General features: G+C 40.5%; 2 protein-coding genes across 3 annotated transcripts; one reads left to right on the top strand and one right to left on the bottom strand.

The window, feature by feature from the left end:
- The first annotated feature begins 12176 nt into the window (after nucleotides 1-12176).
- Nucleotides 12177-16278, top strand: LOC107823342 (putative inactive receptor kinase At4g23740). Of its 2 annotated transcripts, none has more exons than XM_075251949.1 (3): nucleotides 12177-12315; nucleotides 13456-14745; nucleotides 15435-16278. In XM_075251949.1, the coding sequence occupies exons 2-3, from the start codon at nucleotides 13524-13526 to the stop codon at nucleotides 16088-16090; spliced, it is 1878 nt and encodes a 625-aa protein (XP_075108050.1). In that variant the 5' UTR covers nucleotides 12177-12315; nucleotides 13456-13523; the 3' UTR covers nucleotides 16091-16278. The 2 variants fall into 2 exon arrangements, with proteins under 2 accessions (XP_075108050.1, XP_016505454.2); XM_016649968.2 differs by lacking the exon at nucleotides 12177-12315 and adding an exon at nucleotides 12449-13006.
- Nucleotides 16279-17835: 1557 nt separating this feature from the next.
- On the bottom strand, nucleotides 17836-21164 carry LOC107823343 (uncharacterized). Its single transcript, XM_016649970.2, has 4 exons — nucleotides 20799-21164; nucleotides 19359-19677; nucleotides 18357-18415; nucleotides 17836-18222 (listed from the first exon to the last, which is right to left on the bottom strand). The coding sequence occupies exons 1-4, from the start codon at nucleotides 21049-21051 to the stop codon at nucleotides 18191-18193; spliced, it is 663 nt and encodes a 220-aa protein (XP_016505456.1). The 5' UTR covers nucleotides 21052-21164; the 3' UTR covers nucleotides 17836-18190.
- Between the last annotated feature and the right edge of the window lie 1117 nt (nucleotides 21165-22281).

Here is a 22281-nt window from a genome sequence, read left to right as displayed (position 1 = left end):
TCTCGGCCCGTACCGGCAGAAAATCAGTGACTAGCGAAAAGGAAGATTTTTACCTTTCTTAGAATTGTACCTAGGGTAAAACTCCCCTACTATATAGAGGGAAAGCGAATTATTCATTAGGGACACTGTAACACGCATACCAAGGCAATATACTTATGTTCTCTCTGTTTCTAAAAGTTATTCAAAGTTCTTGTTTTCGTTGATAAGTTCTTCATAAGTGCAAGCTCGGAACCGAAAGCAGGTTCTTTGTTAAGCCTTTAACCGAGCTCGGACTCACTATCATCATTAGTTTGGCTATTTACTATATCTTTTGTTTGTTTTATCTAACATCATTAATCACTTGTATTGAATTAGTCCACATATCCTTAAAATCGCGTATAAATTCAATTGTTATCCATTTTTAAGGGTAAACAGTTTGGCGCCCACCATGAGACTAAGGATAATAGTGGTAATTTGGTATAAATTTCCATAACGCACTCTGTTTTACGCTTGTTCTTTGAGATTTTAATTTCAGGTCAACTTAAGAATGTCAAACTCTCAATATACTCACTTGAACGTTAATGCTGAGCCTGGCCACCTTGGTGAAAACAACAATATAGTGCCTAACAACGAGGTGCCCCTGTTGACCCCAACAGAGTCCCGGTTGCGGACCCAATCGATGCCAACTCACATGTGACAATCGATGCAAACCTGCCGATCGACCCCAAGAACAGCGCTCGCGGAGGAGTCCAATCAATAGCCAGGAGTACACATGACGGTAAAGGTGATGGGATCAATTTGCGGGTGATCTTCGAAATGTTACAAGCTCAACAGGCGGCGATAACCCAGCTGCAGAACCAAACTCGCGCCCTGAGTAGAGTTGAGCCCAAACCATCCCGGAAAACGCCCGAAGGAATGAACAAACCACGGAAAGGCCGGGTAAAGTTGAACACGGGACAAACCCCGAAATAATGAAGATGCTTGTGGAACTAACAAAGCGAGTGGAATCAGGGGAAAAAAATATTAAAGCCATCGACCAAAAAGTGGAGACCTATAACTCCAGAGTTGATCAAATCTGAGGAGCACTCCCGATATTGAAAGGCCTGGATTTCAAGAAATTTGTCCAGAAACTTTTCCCTCTGAGCGCGACAACAAAACCAATCTCGAAGAAGTTCCCTATGCCCGAAATTCCAAAGTATAATGGAACCACGGATCCAAATGAACACGTGGCCTCCTACACGTGTTCCATCAAGGGAAACGACTTAGAAGATGACGAAATCGAGTCGGTTTTGTTGAAAAGTTCGGAGAAACCCTGTCGAAAGAAGCAATGATATGGTATCCCAACTTACCCCCTAATTTCATTAATTAGTTTTCTATGCTTACAGATGCCTTCGTAAAAGCTTATGCCGGGGCCATCAAGGTAGAGACCAGAAAATCAGACCTTTTCAAAGTAAACAAAGAGATACAGAAATGCTCAGGGAATTCATGTCGAGGTTTCAAATGGAATGAATGGACCTGCCTCCTATTGCCGACGATTGGGCAGTTCAAGTGTTCACTCAAGGACTCATCCCCCAAAGCTCATTGGCTTTACAACAGCTAAAACAAAATTTGATAAAGTACCCAGCGGTAACTTGGGATGATGTCCATAGCAGGTACCAATTGAAAATTAGAGTTGGGGATGGTCAGCTAGGGGCCCCCTCCGGGTCCATTTATCCCATCAGAACTAATGACAGGTCTAAAAGAGTCGTCGATCATGAACCAACACCGAACAGAGATCGGTACCAACCGTATAGCGGAGATCGAATGTGTAGCAGATCCGGGTGTAACACTGCGAGGAATGAAAAAAGGAGCGATCGGGTCCACAATAGCCGGGGACTCATGAGTAAAAACGGGTTCTACAGGCTACTCAGGGCCAGGGAGGCATCAAGAATATTAGAATATAACTTCAGTGTCGATACTGCCAACATCGTATCGTCATTGGGCGCATCAAAGATATCAAGTGGCCTCGGCCATTGCAGTCCGACCATGCCCAAAGAGACCATAACCTGATGTGTAAGTATCATGGCATTTACGGTCACAGGACCGAGGACTGCCGACAACTAAGAAAATAAGTGGCCCGATTATTTAATAACGGGCACCTCCGGGAATTTCTGAGTGATCGAGCCAAAATTCACTTCAGTAATAGGGACTCCAACAAACAGACCAAATAAGAGGAACCTCAACACGTCATTAACATGATCATTAGTGGAGTCGACGTCCCCCAAGGGCCAATACTAAAGCGCACTAAGGTGTCCATTACAAGGGAAAAACAAATTTGAGATTATATATCGGAGGGAACCATCTTTTTCAATGATGAGGACGCTGAAAGCATCGTGCAACCGCATAATGATGCACTGGTAATATCTGTAATCATAAATAAATCTCGAGTTAAGCGTGTGTTAATTGATCCAGGTAGCTCGGCCAATATCATCATATCGAGGGTCGTAGAATAGCTGGGTCTACAAGACCAAATAGTGCCTGCAGTGCGGGTTTTAAACGGATTCAACATGGCATGCGAAACTACTAAAGGGGAGATAACCCTGCCGGTGAACACCGCCTGGACCATTCAGGAAATGAAGTTCTATGTGATTGAAGGGGATATGAGATATAATGCTCTATTAGGAATGCCATGGATTCACAACATGATGGTAATACCCTCGACACTATACCACGCACTGAAGTTCCCTATACCGGGAAGGATCAAGACGATTTAAGGATAGCAGCCGGCCGCAAAAGAAATATTCACGGTCGATGAGGTGATCCCGATGTCCACACTCTCGACATCAAAGAACTCGGAGCCGGTTAGGAAGGAAAAACTAAATAGCAATCACCGACATCGGCCTCGACCGAACCGGAGAAGCAATAAGAAGACGAGAATGATGATTACGGAGTTCCTATGTCGTTCATCACCCCCTGACGATTCCGATGCCACCAAATCAACGATCGAGGAGCTGGAGCAAGTCATATTGATCGAACACTTGCCCGATCGAAAGGTATACTTGGGCACATGGTTAACTCCCGAGCTCAGGGAAAAACTCATTAAATTCCTTAGAGCTAACATAAATTGTTTCGCTTGGTCCCACCTTGATATGACAGGGATCCCGCCAGAAATAACCACGCATAAGTTAATCTTGGATCTGAAGTTCCACCCGATTAAATAGAAGAGGAGGCCTCAGTCCGAAGTCAAGCATGTAATCATCAAAGACAAGGTATCCAAAAACCTTAAAATATGATCCATTCGGGAAGTTAAGTACCCGGATTGGTTGGCTAACGTAATGGTAGTGCCTAAATAGGAAAATAAATTAAGAATGTGCGTAGATTACAAAGATTTGAACAAGGCGTGCCCCAAGGACTCATTTCCTTTGCCTAACATCTATCGCATGATCGATGCGGTAGCCGGTCACGAGATACTCAACTTTCTCGATGCCTATTCCGAGTACAACCAAATCCGGATGGACCCGGGCGAAAAAACTTCCTTTATCACTAAATTCGGCACCTATTGTTAATAACGTAGTGTCGTTCGGACTAAAAATGACGGTGTCACTTATCAACGCCTAGTAAACCGAATGTTCGAAGAACGAATAGGAAAATCAATGAAAGTTTATATTGACAACATGTTAGTTAAGTCCCTGCGAGCAGAGGGCCATTTGAAAATTTTGCAGGAAACCTTCAACATACTGAAGAAATATAATATGAAGTTGAACCCAGAGAAATGCGCAGTCGGGGTCGGATCCGGGAAGTTCCTTGGATTTATGGTGTCCAACTAAGGGATTGATATCAATCCCAATAAAATCAAAGCTATAGAAGACATCACCGTGGTGGACAGTGCCAAGGTCGTTCAGAGGCTAACCGGGCGCTTAGCCGCCCTAGGCCGGTTCATATCGAGGTCTTCCGATAAGAGCCGTCGGTTCTTCTCATTATTGAATAAGAAGAAGAATAACTTTTCTTGGACCCCGGAATTCCAACAAGCCTTGGAAGAACTCAAACGGTACCTTTCGAGTCCACCCTTGCTCTATACTACGAAGGTGGACGAGCAGTTGTATTTGTACTTAGCGGTATCCAATGTAGCGGTAAGTGGAGTCCTAGTACAGGAAGAGGAAGGTATGCAATTTTCTATCTATTATGTTAGTATAACTCTAGGCAAGGTCGAAACAAGGTATTCTCACCTAGAAAAATTGGTGTTTGCTTTGCTAAGCGCCTCCAGAAAGTTAAAGTCGTATTTTCAATACCACCTCATATGAGTTGTAACTTTTTACCCACTAAGGAACATAATGCACAAAATCGAGCTCTTGGGCCGGTTGGCCAAATGGGGCGTAGAAATTAGCGGTACAATATCGAATATCAACCCCAAACTGCCATCAAATCACAAATTTTGGTAGACTTTGTGGCTGACTTTACACCAGCCTTAATACCCGAAGTCAAAAAGGAATTGTTGTTAACCTCGGGGACTCCCTCGGGAATCTGGACCCTCTTTACGGATGGTGCCTCGAATGCAAAGGGGTCCGAACTCGGCATCGTGTTGAAGCCGCCTACGGGTAATATAGTTAGGCAATCTATTAGAACTGTGAAATTGACTAACAATGAGGCCGAGTATGAGGCAGTGATTGCATGTCTCAAATTAGCGAAAAGCCTGAGGGGCGAGTTGGTCGAAGCTAAGTACAACTCCCTCCTTGTGGTAAATCAAGTCAATGGGACGTTCAAAGTAAAAGATGAATAAATGCGAAGGTATTTAGACAAATTACAGGTAACGCTGTATCAATTCAAGGAATGGACCCTACAACATGTACCCCGAGATCAAAATAGCAAGGACGATGCTCTAGCTAACTTTGGGTCATCGGTTAATTACGATGAATTCAACTCAGGAACAATCGTACAACTCATAAAATCGGTAGTAGAAGAAGGGCACGCCGAAATAAACTCAACAATTTTAACTTGGGATTGGAAAAATAAGTATATAGACTACTTGAAGACTAGGAAGTTGCCCTGGGATCCTAAAGAATCGAGAGCTCTATGCACGAAGGCGGCCAGGTTCAGCCTGCCCGAGGGTACTCTGTTCAGAAGAACGTTCGATGGCCCGCTCACCATATGCTTGGGGCCGGGAGACGCTGAATATGTTTTGAGGGAAGTTCACGAAGGCACCTAGGGAAACCATTCGGGGGCAGAATCTTTGGTTCGTAAGATACTCAAAGCCGCCTATTACTGGATCGACATGGAGAAAGATGCAAAACTTTGTACGAAAATGCGACGACTGTCAGAGGCATGCACCGATGATCCATCAGCCCGGAGAACTACTACATTCAGTATTGTCACCTTGGTCGTTCATGAAGAGGGGAATAAACATTGTCGGTCCCCTGCCGTGGGCACCCGATACGGCTCAATTCATACTGTTTATGATCGATTATTTTTCTAAGTGAGTCCATGCTCAAGCGTTCAAGAAGGTCCGGGAAAAAGAAGTCTTCGACTTCATTTGGGACCACATAATATGCCGGTTCAGAATACCAGTCGAAATAGTGTGTGATAACGGGAAGCAGTTCATCGGCGCAAGGTAAAAAAAATTGAATACCATAAGATCAAAAAGATCTTGTCAACACCCTATCACCCTAGTGGGAACGGACAGGCAGAATCAACAAATAAGACCATACTTCAAAACCTAAAGAAAAGTTTGACTGATGCCAAAGGGAAATGGAAGAAAATTATGCCAGAAGTCTTGTGGGCATATCGTACAACCTCTAAATCTAGTACCGGGGCCACTCCATTTTCATTGGTCTACGGCACTAGAGCACTAATACCGGTCGAAGTAGGAGAACCAAGCCTCAGGTTCCGATATGCGACCGAAGAATCAAATGGTGAGGCCTACTGGATGAACGGTGCGAGGCCTCCCTAGTCCGGTCGGCCGGCCAGAAACAGCGGATAGAAAGGTATTACAACCAAAGAGAAAACCTTTGACACTTCAATATCGGAGACTTGGTGTTAAGAAAAGTAACACTGCACACTCGGAACCCGAACGAAGGGAAGCTAGGGCCGAATTGGGAAGGACCATATCGAGTTATCGGTATTACCGGTAAAGGCTCATACAAACTCGAAGCAGGAAATGGTGTATAGCTACCGAACAACTGGAACGTGACCCACTTAAAGCGGTACTACTGCTAAGGTACAATCTCATTCGCCTTTTTATAATATTGCGAATCGGACAAACACTTGCAGGAAATAACCAAAGGAGAATGTGACTATTAGATATGAAAGCACGCGTTGCACTCTTTTCCCCTTAAACTGGTTTTGTCCCAAATGGGTTTTCCGGCAAGGTTTTTAACGAGAAAACAATAAATTGTGCTAACTTAGAATCGAAGACCGATTTTAAATCGGAGTCAATGGTCTCATTAACATTATCTGAGCCCTATCAAAATCGACCTCGAATACTAGGGGCCATCACCCTCGGGTCAAGCTTCTTAGCAAGGAAAGAAGGAAACTCTATGCTTAACAGCCTAGGCTTGGTGGTTAGGATTTATTGTAAGGGCCAAACGGTCAAATAAATCGTGCCCTCGTAGGTCACCTTAGCCATAATACAAGTTTTTACATGTTTTTCAATCTTGTACTTTACACACAGAAATAAAAGAAAGTTTCTACTTTGTTAGTATATATTTTTTCCTCTTAAAGCATCGATCATAAGGGCTATCCCTACCCGGGGAATATCAAGCCCAAGGGCTACCCCTATCCGTGCCCAAGGGCTACCCCCACTCGGGGACTGTCGTCCGAAATAAGTTTGGGCAGCTCGGGTTATCAAAACCTGGAGGCACAAAACCTATTAGGTAGTGCCTAAACCTAAAAGGCTACGGCCGCCCTAAAAATCGACTCAGAGACGTCCGAAGCCCGTAATCAAAATGTAAGGCCTTCAATAAATATTCAAAACCTGCCAAAAGGTTACCCTTGGCAAAAGCATCGTCTAAGAACACTTAAATATTTTTGGAAAACTTCTGGTCACTCCAAGTTTTCAAAGCTTCGAGCAGACAAAAGTTTGTGTCAAGGTCGGGTTCTATTTGGACCTCTGAAAAATAGACGACCTATTACTACATTTGATTCTATGTTAAGGCATCAAAAATATTTGCAAAAATGGAAATTGTGAAAAGATGCTAAAAAGGTTGAAATTGCCAAAATAGGATTTTTTTTATATATTCCGGAATATCTTTACAAAGGCCCAACAAAAATGGCCTCGAAATAAACAAAAAATATGTACAAAACACAAAAATTTAAAAATCCTAAGGCATTCACGCCTGATCTTCACCGGAGCCCGATTCGTCACCAGAACCATCGGGGCCTTCGAATTCTTCGAATCCCTCAAAGACCTCCTCACCTTCAGGTTCAACTACCTTCTTCACCTCGGCTTCAAGACTTTTTGCCTCCTCGATCTCGGCAGACAGGTCAAAGCCTCGGGCATGGATTTCCTCGAGGGTCTCTATTTGAGATAGCCGCCTTATGTACTCAGCAGTAGTCTTCAGGCGGGCCTCGGCTACTTAGACATCAGCCTTGTATTGAGCCACCATCTCGTCAGCGTTCGCCGATGTTGTCTCCAACTAGAACCTCATTGCTTCGAGCTCCTTACCAAGGACATCCCATACAGCGATGGCCGAGCCCAACTGTATTTGGAGATCCTCATTTAGTTGAGCCCATTTATCACCTTTCTTCTTCGCCACCCGAAGTTGAACCTCTACCGAAGAAAGTTTCGCCTTGGCAGTTTCCTTCTCCGAGGCCAGCATATCCATCTTGTTTTTCCACCTCTCGGCCACCACTTGGATTTTCTCCATCTCCTTTCGGAGTTGGTCAATCTGGTTGATCTTCTGCTGAACCTGCGGGGTATTGTCGTTAGCCACTACGACCGGTTTTTTGTTTCTAACTTCAAATACCTTTACCTTTTCAACCAAGTCGGCGTGCTCCCGCCTTACGACCGATGCTTCTTTCTAAGCCGCATCCAGCTTGGCCTGAAGGTTCTTAATGACCCCTTCTTGTTGCTCGCTGAGAAGCTTGTACATCTCCCTTTTCTGGGCAAGCTCCATGACCTTGAGCTCGAGCTGATTGACCTCGACCCGGTACCGAAGAAAGCTCTCATGATGAAGTATCGAGGCCTGTAAAAATATGAAAAATGTGAGAAATATCAAAACCTAAGTAAAGTTCAAAGGAACGTAATGATGCCTTACCCGGTTCAGTGCTTGCTGCGCCTCATTGAAAAGGCACGACACGTTCACCTCATTCATTTTTTCCTGGTCCTTCTCGGTCACTAGGCATCGGAGGTAGCTAGCTATCCTATGGGAGCATACAGGACACGGGCATCCTCCTGGACTATCAGAACAACCGATCTCTTACGACCGGGTTCCACACTCGGAGCAGGGAACTGGTTGATCAATTTCGGGATCGAACTCGATCCGCCAGCTTCCGTGGATGTGTCCTTCTTCGGAACTTCCAGGTCGCTCATCCCGGAGAAATCTTCCAAAGCGGACGAGTCCACACCGTCAAAAAAGAAATAAAGGGATCGTCCGCACCGTGGACCCCTTCATTGGACTTCTCCTTTCTCACTTGGGCCTCCTCGAGCATGGACTCGGTGTAGGAGGGCGTCCCCGAAATCTCTATTATACCGGGCGCTTCCTTCGGAGTGGAACCGGTATCTTGAAGAGTCCCACCCCGGGTCTCCATATCGACCTCTCGAGTCTGAGGGAGGTCAGCCTCACGAGTCTCCCCATCGGATGCCTGTTACCCAATGGAAGGGTCGTCCCGTGGGTGACAAAAATGAGATCTTACTCCGGCTCGTCCCTGAGCCGGAGAAGAGAATTAGAGTCTGGCACCCGGGAGCTAGAGCTCTTCATGGGCTTGCGAGCCACCCTCTTATTTGGTTTCTTCGCCTCAGGGCCTGGGGAGCCCGAATGTTTCCTCTCCCCCTTCCAAAGGCCTAAGTTTGGTGGTCTTAGGAAAACCTATAACAACAAAGGGGAAGGAAAATCAGTATGGTGAAAGTTAGAAGCATAGTATTAACTATTCAGAGAGAGGCCTTACCATGAGAACGGGCCTCCCATCGGCCTTTCGAAAGACTGCGCCATGCGCGTTCAGAGTATGTCATATGTGTACAGATGCCCTCGATCCATTCCTTTAGCCGGGGGACTGCATTTGGAACCCGGGCGACAGCTGCACAACTGCAAGTATGAATGAGAAGGGAGAAATAATAATAATAATTAAAAAATATAAAATAAAAAAAAAGACAGCACTTATGAGATTCGTTTCACTTTTCAGAGAAAGACATGAACTCAGGGGGAATCAAGTCTTCGGTCTTCACCCGAACGAAGCATCCCTGCCAGCCCCGGTCTCGATTTTCGTCAATGCTCGAAAAGGGAGCCTTGCTGGCCCGGCGAGTAAACTTGATTAGTCCCCCTCAAAATATTCGGGGACTATATAGACGAAGTAAATGATCGATCGTGAACCGACGAGACTCGTTCTTGTTCACAAAGTAGCTAAGGAGGATCACGATCCTCATAGAGATGGGTGGATTTGCCTGAGACACACCTCGTACCTCTTGCAAAAATTCAGAACAATCGGGTCCACCGGGGCCCAATATGAAGGGGTAAGTGTAAACACTTAAATACCCCTCCATATGGGTAGTAATGGCGTCCTCGGGCCCGGGGACTACCACATCCTTGCCTTTCCAATTGCAGTCCTTTCGGACCATGGGAAGAACGTCTTCGGTTGCGGAGCATATGTACCTTGATGCTTCTTCACCCTGGTCCTATTTGCATGAGGGTTTCTCGACCTTAAAGTCGCCTGCAATTGAGCAGCTCCCCGGGAATAAACACTTTCAAGGGAGGCTCGGGGGTCGGTTCGTCGGCAACCACATCGGGAGAAGCCGTTTCTAGGGCAACTACTTCAGGAGTAGCCGCCTCAATACCAGCGATCAGTTGGAAAGATGAAGAGGCGACTTGTTGAGGAACACATTTGGATGTTTTAGCCATAGTTATCTGGGAAATTTGATAATTTTAAAAAAGAAGACGAATTTGAAGGATTAAGAACAGAGTATGAAGATTTGAGGGAAATCTAGGTAAAAACCTGAAAAATCACTATGAAAGTTGAAGAAAAGGATGAAGATATGAAGATTTGGAAGAAGTTTGGTGATAGCTGGAAAGCTCGAAGGTAAAAGCTTGGTCGAAAAGTAGGATAAGAGCAAAGGATGGAAGCTTTTATAGGGAAACATGTGACGCTTTGCATTCGGGGGCAACCAGTCGATGAGCGACACGTATCCGAAGTCAGAACGACGCGACTGATGGGACGTTTCGGCTCCTTCATCGTAACGTACGGAGAAAGGAGCCGGAGAACATTTATCGTTTCCCATCGTTTCGACAAACTTACTTTTTAAGAAATGAGGGGACTATCTGTATACGGGTAAAACCAAGTCTAATGAGCACCCCGATTTTCCGGTGAGGCAAACAGAGTAAGGACGTGACTATAAGAAATCAGAATCAAAGCCCCGAGCCTCTCGTATCAGGGCCCGAGCAAAGCACCTGGCCTCGGAGCTTTGGAGACCACGTGCCCCTGGTCCGGTTCCAGTCCCACGACCTCGGAGAGCATTACCAAACGACCGCACACGATTAGTAAATGGCAGTGATATTCGTGCCCAAACCGGATATCACGGCGCGAATCTCGACCCGTATCGGCAGAAAATCAGTGACTAGCGAAAAGAAAGATTTTTGCCTTTCTTAGAATTGTACCTAGGGTAAAACTCCCCTACTATATAAAGGGGAATCTAATTATTCATTAGGGACACTGTAACACACATACCAAGGCAATATACTTATGTTCTCTCTCTTTCTAAAAGTTATTCAAAGTTCTTGTTTTCCTTCATAAGTTCTTCATAAATGCAAGCTCGGAACCGAAGGCATGTTCTTTGTTAAGCCTTTAACCGAGCTCGGACTCACTATCATCGCTGGTTTGGCTAATTACTATATCTTTTATTTGTTTTATCTAACGTCATTAATCACTTGTATTGAATTAGTGCACGTATCCTTAAAACCGCGTATAAATTTAATTGTTATCCATTTTTAAGGGTAAACAAACTTATAAACATAAAATCTTAATTATTTGCTTTCTACAGCCGATTGGCCTATTCAACCTGTTTTCACTTTGCTTTAGGATTCTTGCCTTTGTACAGTACTAGTATTTCGTTTTCAGACATTAATAATTGACAAATATTTGTTTTTGTATGGGAACTAATTATCAAAATTATGTCATGAAACCCTTCTTTTAGTAAGTGGCAACCAGCAGAAAACCGTAAAATTAAAATAAACTGAAAAATGTATCCTTAAAGCTTTATTTCCATCAGTCAGTGTTACCTATATATAAACGACAAAGGGAAAGGAAGCGTGGGAATTAAAAACTAAAAGTCAATTGTTTCTATTTTCTTATTCTTCACCATCCTATATACATGTCACATATTGTTTGTGGGACATGCCCGATTGTCAAAGGTAGGCCAACGAATATGCAGAAAATGAGGTGTCGCGTAAACATATTTGTTTAGTGCCTGCTTAGTGCACTTTAAACTAATTTAGGGAAGAACTAAAAATGCACTTAAATTGTTGTATTAAGTAGTAGAAAATTAACAAAAAAGGTTCTACCGTTCTAATATAGTAGTAGTGTTCGAACCATGCATTTCAACTAATGTATGAACTGTTTGTTAATACATTTAACAGGATGTAGGACCGACTATTTTTTTTTGGGGGGGGGGGGGGGGATATGCCAAAACGAGACCAGCTGCCCACACACATATCAATTCAGTAAAGATGATACGTAAATTTTTTGGTAAAATATAAAATTGATTAATCAAATTAAATTACTAGCTATTTGCTAACCAAAAAATGTATAATATATATATATATATATATATATATATATATATATATATTATATTGACTATTATTTTTTAGGAGTGGCTAAAAATATACCTTTCTCTAAATGTTTACTAACGTTACATTATGGGTCTAATTTTTCTGGGGTTGTTTGATTGTCTGAAATAGAAAAACTTTTACACTTGTATTTTTATTCTTTTATAAATTAAACAGGGCCACTAAACCATTTGCCAATTAAGTAGTAGTAATATTTTTTTTACATAAGATATGTTTGTCACAAAGAAAATGAAATGTCTTATGAGAACCAAGAAATCACCTAAGAGTAAGTTATGAGTCATGTGAAAGTGCAGTATTCCACTCTCTTCACCTAATAAAGCTTCACCCAATTGGATTTTACTAACATGGGGGACGTGATTAAAGATTGGTAAGTTTCCTTTAATTTTCTCATTTGTAAGGTGTGTTTCTTTATTGAGCGAGCAGCTTAAAAATGGCGGAAATGGTGGATAATGCTGTTCTGGTGTTCCCTGCCCCACTGGAACCACGTGCACTGCCCCCCCCCCCCCCCAACTTCCCTCTTCTTTAGCCCCCTTAATCCCTTTTCTTCCTTTTTTCTAGACTATCAGTATTGTATACTGTATAGTAGTAAATTCAAGAAATGTGAGTAGTTACTTGTGTGTTAATAACTTGTTCATACAGTAGTTCCGCTTTTGTCTGCACGTGCATTTCCCACTCTTTTCGCTTCTTTGCAAAACCAAATTCTTTATTTGTTGGTTGCTTGCTTTTTTGCTTTCTTCTTCAAACTGCTCTCAATCATTTATTGTTCTGTCTCCTTTCACCCACTCCCCCCCTCCTCAGTTCTCATTTAATCATTTTCTCCTCCTCTGCCCAAAGCTACTAATTGCACCATTTACTTCCATCATTTTCCTCTACTGTACCCTTCATCTACTCCTTCCTTTCCGTTTACTCTTCCAGCTGTTTGATTTTTTTTCCCAATAAAGCTAAATTTGATAACTGCTATTCAAGTTCTGATCTTGGCTGAATTTTGTGGGGAATCTATCTGAGAAGGAATTACTCGCCGTGTGATGCTATTTGGCAACATCGGTATTGATATTCAGGTTCATTCCAATGTTCTTTTGTTATTACCGACATTTCAAATTCTGCATTCTTTGCTTTAAGATCAAGAAACATTGAAAATTCTAGTATCTTTTTTATGTGTCTATGCTTGGACATAGGTGAAGAACACAAAATGCCTGTTAGTTCCTTTTTTCTTTTTCTAGCAGCTCAAATAGAAGACTCGGGAAAAAAAGTTGAAGAAGAGTTATTAGTCAGTAAATGTGGGCAGAAATTGTACCAAACTCTTGCTTTTCTCTAGCTATATTCTCTATTAATTTGCTTTGGTTGACCAAAAAACTAGTCTTTTAAGTGTCTACGTAACATTAGTTACCTTATAAACATGCATTTATGGCTAAAAAACGGTTCTCTGATTTTTAATGGTAATTATTTATACTGAATAATGAACATTATGCCGTTTCTAACTCTGATTCCGTTTCTTCTATATCTTCAGATAGAGAAATGAAGGGGGGCCGTTACTAGTAGTTGATGCTTTTGTAATTTAGTTTAGAGGAGGAAAAGATGGGCACAAAGTTCCATTTCTTGTCAGTTTTATTCTGCTCAACTCTATTCTGGTTAGCGAGCAGTGAACCATTTGAAGACAAAGAAGCGCTTCTTGATTTCCTTGATAATATTAACCACTCTCGCTATCTGAATTGGGATGTGCAAACTTCTGCTTGCAATTCTTGGACCGGAGTCACTTGCAATCATGATAATTCAAGAATTATAGCAGTTAGATTACCTGGAGTTGGATTCCGCGGCTCGATTCCTGTAAACACTCTAAGCCGCTTATCTGCTCTTCAGATCTTGAGTTTGAGGTCTAATAGTCTTAGTGGACCTTTCCCTTCTGAGTTTGCAAACCTTGGAGATTTGACTTCTCTGTATCTTCAGTCCAATAATATTAGTGGTTCATTGCCTGCTGATTTTTCTGCTTGGAAAAGCCTTTCGGTTTTGGATTTGTCATATAATGATTTTAGTGGGAGTATACCTTCTTCAGTTTCAAACTTGACTCATTTGACTGCTTTGGTTCTTGCTAATAATTCACTCTCTGGCAATATTCCTGATCTCAATCTTCCTAGTTTACAACTATTAGATCTATCCAACAATGACTTCACTGGAAATGTCCCCAATTCTCTTCAAAGGTTTCCTGGTTCGGCTTTTGCTGGTAACCGGCTTTCTCCTTCAAATCCATCACCTTCACTTCCTCCAGTTCCTCCTCCAACTGTCCAGCCAAAAAAGAAATCTTTAAAACTCCGTGAACCTGCAATACTTGGGATCGTAATTGGAGGATGTGTTTTAGGTTTCTTGGTAATAGCTGCAGTGCTGATTATGCAATATTCGAAGAAAGAGGGTAAAAATGGGACCATAGAGAAATCAGTCAAGAAAGAAGCGTCGGTCTGGAAAGGAGCTTCCAGCAGTCAACATGGAGAACGGAATCTTGTATTCTTTGAGGGTTGTAATCTTGCATTTGACCTTGAAGATCTGTTGAGAGCTTCAGCGGAGGTGCTTGGAAAGGGAACATTTGGCACTGCATATAAGGCAGCTTTGGAGGATTCTACAACAGTTGTGGTGAAGAGGTTGAAGGAGAGTGTCGGAAGAAAAGATTTTGAGCAGCAGATGGAGGTTGTTGGCAATATCAGGCACGAGAATGTGGCTCCACTGAGGGCATACTACTATTCCAAGGAAGAGAAGCTCATGGTCTATGATTTTTACAGCCAAGGGAGTGCATCTTTAATGCTGCATGGTATGCTAATCACGCACCTTCTACTACTATTTTTTTTTTTTTTTTTGGGTTCTTGAACCAATCCCTAGAGAATTGATTATCAGGACCAAAAAGATAATTCATATCATTTCTAGGCATGATGTGTCTTGTGCAGCATTGCAATTTTTCAGCATTTTGCCCTGCTTGCTGGCTAATTCTAGCTGTAATACCAATTAGCACTGAATCCATTAGGATGGAGTATCTGCTGTCATAGTCCTCATTGATAGTTTTTATTGTCAATAGCTTATAGGACAGCATAAGCGTCCTAATGTCATAATATTAATTGCCATTTTTAGGTCCAGTTTAAGTGCAACTTTGGTTTTAACTCGTCAAAATTCAAGAATATCATGTTCGTCGAGAGGTTTTCGCTATTGGCTTATATCAGTGAAATAATGCCCTGGGGAGAACTTTGCTTTGGCATACTCATCTTTGTTAGGTGGATGGTGTCTTAGGTGAAAGTCATATACTCTTATTCGAATTCTACATTACATACTCTTTCTCTACGAGATGTTGGGAATCCCTTGCACCACATAGTATGTAGATTTGAAGAAGAGTATAAAGAAGACAAATGAGATTTCATAATTTCATTTTTATCATAAATAATCGCCAATAAGATTTGGTTCCTTCAAGTATTCCTATCAGTATATATCTAATGCACTTTTCAATTGCAGCAAAGAGGTCTGCTGATCGGATTCCTCTAGACTGGGATAGCCGACTACGAATTGCCATTGGTGCAGCTAGAGGCATTGCTCATATACACGGACAGTCTAGTGGAAAGCTTGTCCACGGGAACATAAAATCCTCAAACATATTCCTCAACTCCCATGGGTTCGGTTGTATTTCTGATCTTGGCTTGGCAACTATAATGAGTCCACTTGTTCCACCAGTCATGCGGGCTGCAGGTTATCAACCCCCAGAAGTTACAGACTCAAGAAAAGTGTCCCAAGCCTCCGATGTCTACAGCTTTGGAGTCCTATTGCTTGAACTTCTCACTGGAAAGTCGCCTATACACGCCACAGGTACGAATGAGGTTGTCCACTTAGTCAGATGGGTACATTCTGTCGTTCGTGAGGAGTGGACTGCAGAGGTATTCGACGTGGAGCTTTTGAAGTATCCTAATATAGAAGAAGAAATGGTAGAGATGTTACAAATAGGTTTGTCCTGTGTAGCCAGAATGCCAGACCAGAGACCAAAAATGCCACAAGTAGTAAAGATGGTAGAGGGTGTTAGAAGAGTGAATACAGGGACTCGGCCATCCTCTGAAGGTTCTACTCCCAACCTGACTCCGCCGATGACTGAAATAAGGTCGTCTTCGGTTATACACTGATATTTCTTGTTATTTAGAGATTAGTTACTGTTGTCTATCGTCCATTGTTTCTTTGTTACGAGTTTAAAGACATGGCTGGTAATTCTTTGAGTTTTTTTTCCATCTTAGATTTCCTTTCTTGAGCTTCTGCCAAATATTGTTTCAGCTACCAAATTGAATTGTGATGCTAAATAGTTAATTTCTCTCTACTTGATCTTCTCCTAGTAAGCTTGTTTCCAGAAAGTATACAGTTCTGTTTGATTTGGATTATTTCAAGATAACTGATTCAATCACTTAATTAGGTCTAGTTAATACAAGAAAATTAGTACTAATTTTTATGCTAATACCAAAGTGTTTGTACTTGAAAAGCATTGATTATTTTAATCAATTATCAATCAATCATTACTTAATCAATCAGTCATAATTTTGATAATACTAACCAAACAGGAAAATATACTCCACCAGGTACCTTTGAGCTGTAATGGAATGAATTTGCACATGGTAGGGGAGACTTCATAATATGTGAACTGGTTGATGCTACATTGTATTACAGTTCCATAGTAGTAATTGCTGGGTCGCAAAAATAGTCTTCTACTCAGGGGCGGAGCTACCCTTGTCCAAGGGAGTTGATTGACACCTCTTGGCCGAAAAATCACACTATTTACATAGTTCAAATTTGTTTTAAATGTATATATACTATTTATTAAATCTCTTTGGCTTCTTCGTATATTTACTTCTTTATATTTTGATCTCCTTAGAGAAAATCCTGCTCTGCTCTATCTCTGTAGTGGTCATTACTTTTCTCTTTAAACATCAACTTGCATGTGGTCCGTTCTACATTTGGAGCAGGGCCATTTTTGCAGTACTGAAATCCCCAGTTGCAATAGATGATAAAGGTTGATCGTACACTATTTACTACGAATAGGCTTCCTAGTTACTGCATTATATTAAAGCCATAACGGTCATTTCATCTTCGATGTTTATACAATTTCTGTCCGTATATAACATGTGCCTTGAGTATATATTACGTATTCAAGATTTTTGAAGTCAGCAACCAAAGAATCTCCTATGATCGGGCAAATCGCAATATTACAAAGAATAGTTGGAGTGCAAAAATTGGTGAAGACTTAAAAAGATTTACAACAAAGCAACAACAGCCAGATTAATGTATATGCAGGAAAAACTAGAGCAACAAAACCATGCTCCTCGTCATTTTGTCCTTTGACAAGTAAAAATTATTGGTGAAATAACGCAGATACCAAACTGTATGGGGTTGTTACTTGTGAGGTTGCTCTTTAAACCAAACGAATCCTATTTAGTATTAGTAAATAGAGATGGTAGACATTATGACCGTATTATTTCAGCAGAGTTGCTTTTTTAAGATAAATTAGCGAATAATCACATATTTAAATAACCAGAAAATAATTTTGAGAATACAAGTCAAATAGGCACAATTTTTGTGATGGAATTTATTTGCACATGGTTGCGCAGACTTCAGAATACTAAAACGTATAAAAATGTAGTCATTAAATTCCACATTAGTCATTGCTGTGCCGTAAAGAAGGCTTCTATGTCCAGAGCACTCCACCTTTTGTCTTTTAAAATATCAACTTGCCAGCATTATTTATTATAAATACATGGGCTGTCTTGTTACTGTAATATGAGAAATCCACATTGGTCGTTTCCTCCTTCGATGTTTTATACGGTTTAAGTCAATCTTACCCTTAGGTGCAGAAACTTCTGAATAACTTAGTGCTTTCCAACTATTATAGCCACCAAACAGTCTCATCTTATATATTGGAAAATTTACAATATTACAAACTAAAGTTGGAGAGTATAAAAAGAAAATAAACGAAAAGGAGAAAACTTCTACAGCTTTACAACACGGCAACAAGCTATATAAATGGACGGGCATGCATAGCTAGAGCAATGAAACTAGCTCATATGATAAAAATAATACATTTTGTCCCTTTTACTTTTCTGTTCTCTGATAAGTAAAAATCGATCACCTTTCCACATTGAATGATACAACCGGCTCCTCCTTCGTCAAATAGCAAGACACATTTGCAGGCATGCTAGTGAGCAGTTGATGTTCTCACACCATTACACGCTAAGGGTTGCTCATTTCCGCAAAATTCTTGTTTTCACACCCCCTGAAATTGAGAAGGAAAAATACACTCAGCAAGAGAAATACTAGTTCAATTGCCAAATTAAGCCCAACCACAATTTGCAGAAAAAGCTAGTAACACAGAAAGAATACAAAAAATGTTGTAAAACCATAACCAACCTTCAACTTCCTCAAATTGAACTTCTTTAATGAGTACAGAAGATGCATTGTACTCAAACCTACAAGATTAAGATAAGAAACAATATAAGTATTAAGTAATTGAAGGAAGAAAACCTAAGGGGATGGAAATGACAAAAAAGATCCAAGGTAGAGGTGGAGGAAAAGAAGCACCATGTGTGCTCAAGACAAAATAAATAATCACGAGCAACAAACATTACATAGCCCAAATGCTAGACTGATCATGTCATATGAAATCTGTGTTAATTCAAATGTGTATAATATCACAATTTTTAGCACCAAAATTTCAAACAAGAAAGCATCTCAGTGTCAAGTAAAGATATACAAGTTCCCACCGGATGCCTAGAGACAATAGAATGCTAATCTACCTCTAATCATGTGATAACATAGTTCCAACCCCGTCCGACCCCACACCCTTTTCCTTTTTCTGTGTCCAGAACAAGCAATTTCAACCTTTCCATCACCTACAAAGGTGCTCCTTTGATTTAAGATTCATCATATGATTCAGTTTTCCCATGTATCATCCTCGAGAAACTCAATATATTTTATCTAAAACGTTAAAAAAGGGTCTACATCGTACATTGTTTCTTAGATGGTCACAACTGAAAGTGCTTGATTAGAGAAAGCAAATTGGAAGGTCAGCATCTACAATCATGATAGTTTGACATATTAGTGGTCTAGAAGCGATATACCAGAAACTATTGAGAGCATTCATAGTAGGGTGGACAGTTATTTGCTGGGATATGAGCAGGTCCTAAAATTGAGGCAGACATTCTAAGTCTTCAATCTTTATCCCATACTATAGAAACCTTGACCCCATCATCCACACTTCTTCAACAACACTGCCCTAAGAATCTATAACAATATCTGGAGATGTCTGTCCACATTGCAACTCCAAAGTTTGTCTAATTAGGAGATACAACTAAAAGAATAATTTAGACTTCAAATATGAATTAGAAAATGACACTGCACCATTGAAGTTACCTATTAGAGAAGAGAACATCAAGTTCATAGTCAGATTGACTCTTGGTAGCTTCTACTAAGGTTGTTACTACTTCTGTCTTCCGTGTACTGGCCATGAGCAGATCATACTCAGTCGGGATAATAATTGCAAAGAAATTATCACTTAATTCACTCAGACAGAGCTTCTCAACAGCTGCCAGGGCAATCCGCCTTTTAAGTGCACCACAATCTGGGTCTACAATGTAGACGGCGAAATCAGTTATAAGGAGAATCCGCTGCTTCATCTTCCCTGAGCCTGTAAACTTCAGAACTTTGTCTGCAAATAGAACCTTTTTGTCACCTGCAATAGGCAAACAGATCAACCTAAATGAGAATTTTTAATATGTAAAATGGAGGATCCACAAGAATCAATTCCACCAAGTTAAATCTGATAAGGGGCACAAGAAGCAGTATTCTCTCACATTAAATTACACAGGTTGGCTAATTTTTGCAGCTGAAGCTGCACTCTGAGTCTAATTGGTTACCTATCTAGGAGCTAAGCTCATCACACAAGAAGCTAAGCTGATTTCATAATACTGTGGGTACTATCGACTACTCTCATGCATAACTTGCTAAAGAATGGCCTAGAATTAAAGTTTTCACCTACTCTTTGACACAGGGACAAACATGGGGTTTTGGTGGCCTGTATGAAAAAGTTTGTGTTATGTTTCGTTCAAATGTTAACCGTAGATTGGACATAATGTTTTTGTTGATTTTCCAACAGATATATCATCCAACTCCGAAGAAATTCCACATAATAACATAGACATATCCAAGTTATCATATACAAGAGCCCTGAATATTCATCTCCTTTAGAACCTGTTGTCTTGAGAGTGAAGATAACTTCCACCAAGATAGTTTTTGACAGCCTTCTAAGCAAATCAGGTATTCGAACTTGATGAACATAAATAGTGTGATGTGAAGGCAGGCAATAGAGGTTGCAAGAACTAGAAGATACTGTGTTTAAAATGTTAAGACTCCTTATAAATAGGAACAGCATAACTGAAGATTGGCAATAGAATTTACTCAGAAAAATCAAATATGCAGAGAACATAGCATGCTTCAGTTTGATACTTTAACAGGAGGCCTATATTACACAGGACAATGTGAGAAAAAAAGTCTCAACCTATGCAGCTCCTTAAACTTTGTGGATGATGTAAATCAGATTTTTGGATTTTCTCAGCTCCTTAAACTCTGTAAACGAGCTGTATCAGGCACATATTCAGTACAAGGTTAACAAAGAACAGGTCTTAGCAAGAAACATGCGGCTGATATTCAGTACATAAGCACAGGTCACATCAAGTCAAAGATAAAAGCTCAAACTTAACGCATTGAGATTAAATTAAAACCCCCAAAATTAACACAGCTTTGTATTCAATCGAAACAATAACCAAAAATAAAATCAAGAGAATCTTAGAATACCTTGCTTCTCGAGAATTTTCATGAGATAAGGTCGAGAAGGCACGTCAAGATAATCACCCACATAATCTCTAAGAATGGATGCTTTTCTACGGACTTTGACTCCCATAAAAGGCTCTTGATCTTCCGTGACGTTGCTATCGGAGATCCTCAACTTCAAAGTTCCACCCACTTCGCCGTCGTCGGGAATCGTGTCGTCATCGAAACGAACCTTTTGTGGTTGAGTTTCTCCCCTATTTGATAGAAAACGTGACATCGTCGGCGATGAAACGGTTAGTGAAAAGAGATGTGAAAATGCCGGAGAAGAAATGGTGGGCGGAAGTGCCGATGTCTTAAAAAGTTTGTTTGATTTTGTTGATTTGCCGGTGCGGGAAGAAAGCGTGCACAGCTGTCGTCCATTGTTACATCACCTGGCGTGCCAGCTGGGGCCCATTTTTCTTATGTCCCAAATTTTTATATTATCGGTACTAATTTCATATATTATCTACATTTAACCTCCATTATATTATCGGACCAAATTTACCTCTATCATTATACTATCGGGCCAAATTTACCTCTACAATCACTAAACTTTTAAAAATACTCCTTGATCTGTTAAGTAATCCGCCCAAATTCTTTTTATTTAAATCACTTGTTGTTCTTCTTGCTTTATTATTTTCAAAAATTACTATTGATGTGAATGCTAAAGTTACTAAACTATACAAATTATTCATAATTTTTTTTAATTACCAATGCACCCATTTCTCTTCTTGTAATAAATAAAATTGGTTTAGAATTTTATTTATTTTTCAATCATATACACACCGTAGAATTTAGTGGATCTATTTATTGTGTATTATATGCAGCTGATCATTATGTATGTACATGTATATTCAAATATATTTTGTCATTGTCTCGTTAGTATAAAGTTCGATCGACTAACTTAAGAGTGCACAATGTGTGGGTATTTAATTAAAGCAAAGTTGAATTAGACAATGTAAAGTCTCCGAGGAACTTCATATTCAATCACTAATACTTGCAAAGTCTCCATACATTTGGTGTAACGAATTCATTAAAATTGGGATGTTGTAAATACTTTTATAATTTAGAAAAATTACCTAATTAGGATTTTTTAATTTACTATACTTTGTTTATTCGATTGTATTATTAATATTTTTTCCTCTAATTTAGAAAGCAGGTAAATACTAATTATTTTAGAAATAGTTGATCAAGAAGAACAACAAGTGATTTAAATAAAAGAAATTTGGGAGATTTTGGATTACTTAACAGATCAAAGGGTATTTTTATAAGTTTGCTGATTGTAGGGGTAAATTTGGCCTGATAGTATAACGGTACGGGTAAATTTGGCCCGATAGTATAATGAAGGTTAAATATAGACAATAGATAAAAGTAGAGGGGTATATTTGGCCCTTTTGCCATTTTTCACTTATTTGTTAGTAGTATTCCTTTTTTACGTTCGAGGAATAAATATATCATCATATATCCG

Source organism: Nicotiana tabacum, chromosome 4 (assembly GCF_000715075.1).
Source record: "Nicotiana tabacum cultivar K326 chromosome 4, ASM71507v2, whole genome shotgun sequence".
Lineage (NCBI taxonomy): Eukaryota > Viridiplantae > Streptophyta > Magnoliopsida > Solanales > Solanaceae > Nicotiana > Nicotiana tabacum.
Note: the sequence above shows the minus strand (reverse complement) of the source record. Positions and strands in the feature narration are given on the sequence as shown.